This window comes from Aplysia californica, unplaced genomic scaffold, assembly GCF_000002075.1.
Source record: "Aplysia californica isolate F4 #8 unplaced genomic scaffold, AplCal3.0 scaffold01064, whole genome shotgun sequence".
NCBI lineage: Eukaryota > Metazoa > Mollusca > Gastropoda > Aplysiida > Aplysiidae > Aplysia > Aplysia californica.
Window position 1 is genome coordinate 162639 of NW_004798334.1, and position 1727 is coordinate 164365.

The 1727-nt window shown below is 40.4% G+C and overlaps 1 protein-coding gene across 1 annotated transcript in view; it reads right to left on the minus strand.

Moving 5' to 3' along the window:
* The window catches only part of LOC101846321 (titin), a gene marked incomplete at its 5' end in the record, with an annotated part of 63900 nt that overhangs the window by 5645 nt on the left and 56528 nt on the right, over window positions 1–1727 (minus strand). Inside the window, 1 exon segment of the mRNA XM_035973218.1 lies at window positions 707–872. Coding sequence (XP_035829111.1) covers window positions 707–872 — 166 coding nt within the window.

Below are 1727 nucleotides of genomic sequence, written 5' to 3' on the forward strand. Positions count from 1 at the left end.
AAACAAAAAACCAACCCGAGCAAGTCAAGACTTTCAACAGAAATCTAATGAGCAAAAGAAAAACTTGTAGAGGCTCTTCAAATTATACACCACTAGGCTAAATGCGGGCAAAGATCATGCACAGCAAGCAGATCCAACTGTACACAGAACAGAACGACCCGATCAATTCTGCACTGTCTACCGTCAACAGAACTCTTCAATTCTTTCCCAGAAAAGGTCCAAAGGAATCATCATAATAATAATTACAACATAAGATAATAATAATATGGCTCATTCTGATGATGAAAACATACATCATGCAAGAAGGAAACCGCACTCATCCAAGAGCGACAGAGTGCCACCGGAACCTGAAAGATACCCAAGTACTTTTAAAGCAGCTCAGTTCATTACAAGAAACAGCACAGCTGTTTACAGGAAACAGCTCACTTTCCACAGATTGTAGTGCCAGCAGCAGAAGAATGAAGGCCTAGAAAATAGCCGGAAGTCAGATTATTAATCCACAAAGACGGACACACAAACAAGCAGACATATTAGAAAACAGTAAGAACCCGTCCCTCTGTGAGAAGGTAAAGCAAAGCAGAATAATATATTGAAAAATGGTGAAATATGGCAAAGCGGAGTACCATAAAACCAAAAGTGTTCAGATACGCGAGTTGACTACACATAGCTCGCTCTAGTCTAGAGTGGCGCTGGGTCTTACTCTTACTTTCTACGAAAATATCCACAAAAGTGGTGCAGGATCCTGCCTCGTTGGTCGCTTTACAGATGAATTCGGCCTCCTCATCCAAGGTCACGTTCTTGATGACCAGGGTACACCGTCCGTCCTCGTAGGTGGAGACATAGCGCTCACTTGTGGTGATCTCTATCTCCTCCTGGACAACGACAGCAACAACAACAACATCAGCAATAACAACAACAATAACTACAACAGCAAAAATAACATCAGCAATAACAAAAACGACAATAATTACAACAACAACATGAGCAATAACAACAACAACAATAACTACAGCAGCAACAACAACAGCAATAACAACAACAACAGCAACATCTGCAACATTATTGTAGCGTCTACAATGACGTCTGTATTGTTACGTCAACAATGACGTCATTATTGTTGTTACGTCTACAATTACTGTACTGTTGTTACATACTCATAATTCTGTCCTTATTGTTCTAATGTTCGTCTTTACATTAATATACCATATCATGTCAATACGTCATTATTGTTGTTACGTCTACAATTACTGTACTGTTGTTACATACTCACAATTCTGTCCTTATTGTTCTAATGTTCAGTCTTTTCGTCATTGGTCCACATTATGTCCACAATTTCATCATTGTAATTTTTATGTCTTCAGATTCGTATTTTTCGTAACATCTACAATCCCCTCAAAAGTGTTATGTTCACAGTTACTGCTGTTGCGTGAATGATTGAGTCATTATTCCATGTAACGTCTAGAGTTATTAAGTACACCCTTGAGACAGTTCTGTACCGTGAGCCAGTAGGCGAAATAGACTACCTCGAGAGAAGAAGGACATTCTTTCTGCCCCCCTCTCTCTCTCTCTTTCTCCTCTCTGTCTCTCTTCAACTCTCTCTCTCTCTTTCTCCTTCTCTGTCTCCCTCCCTCTCTTTCTTTCCCTCTCTGTCTCAATCTGTGTCTCTCCCCTTCTGTGTCTTCCTCACTCAAACACACTCACCTCTCTCTCTCTCTCTCTCTCTTTCT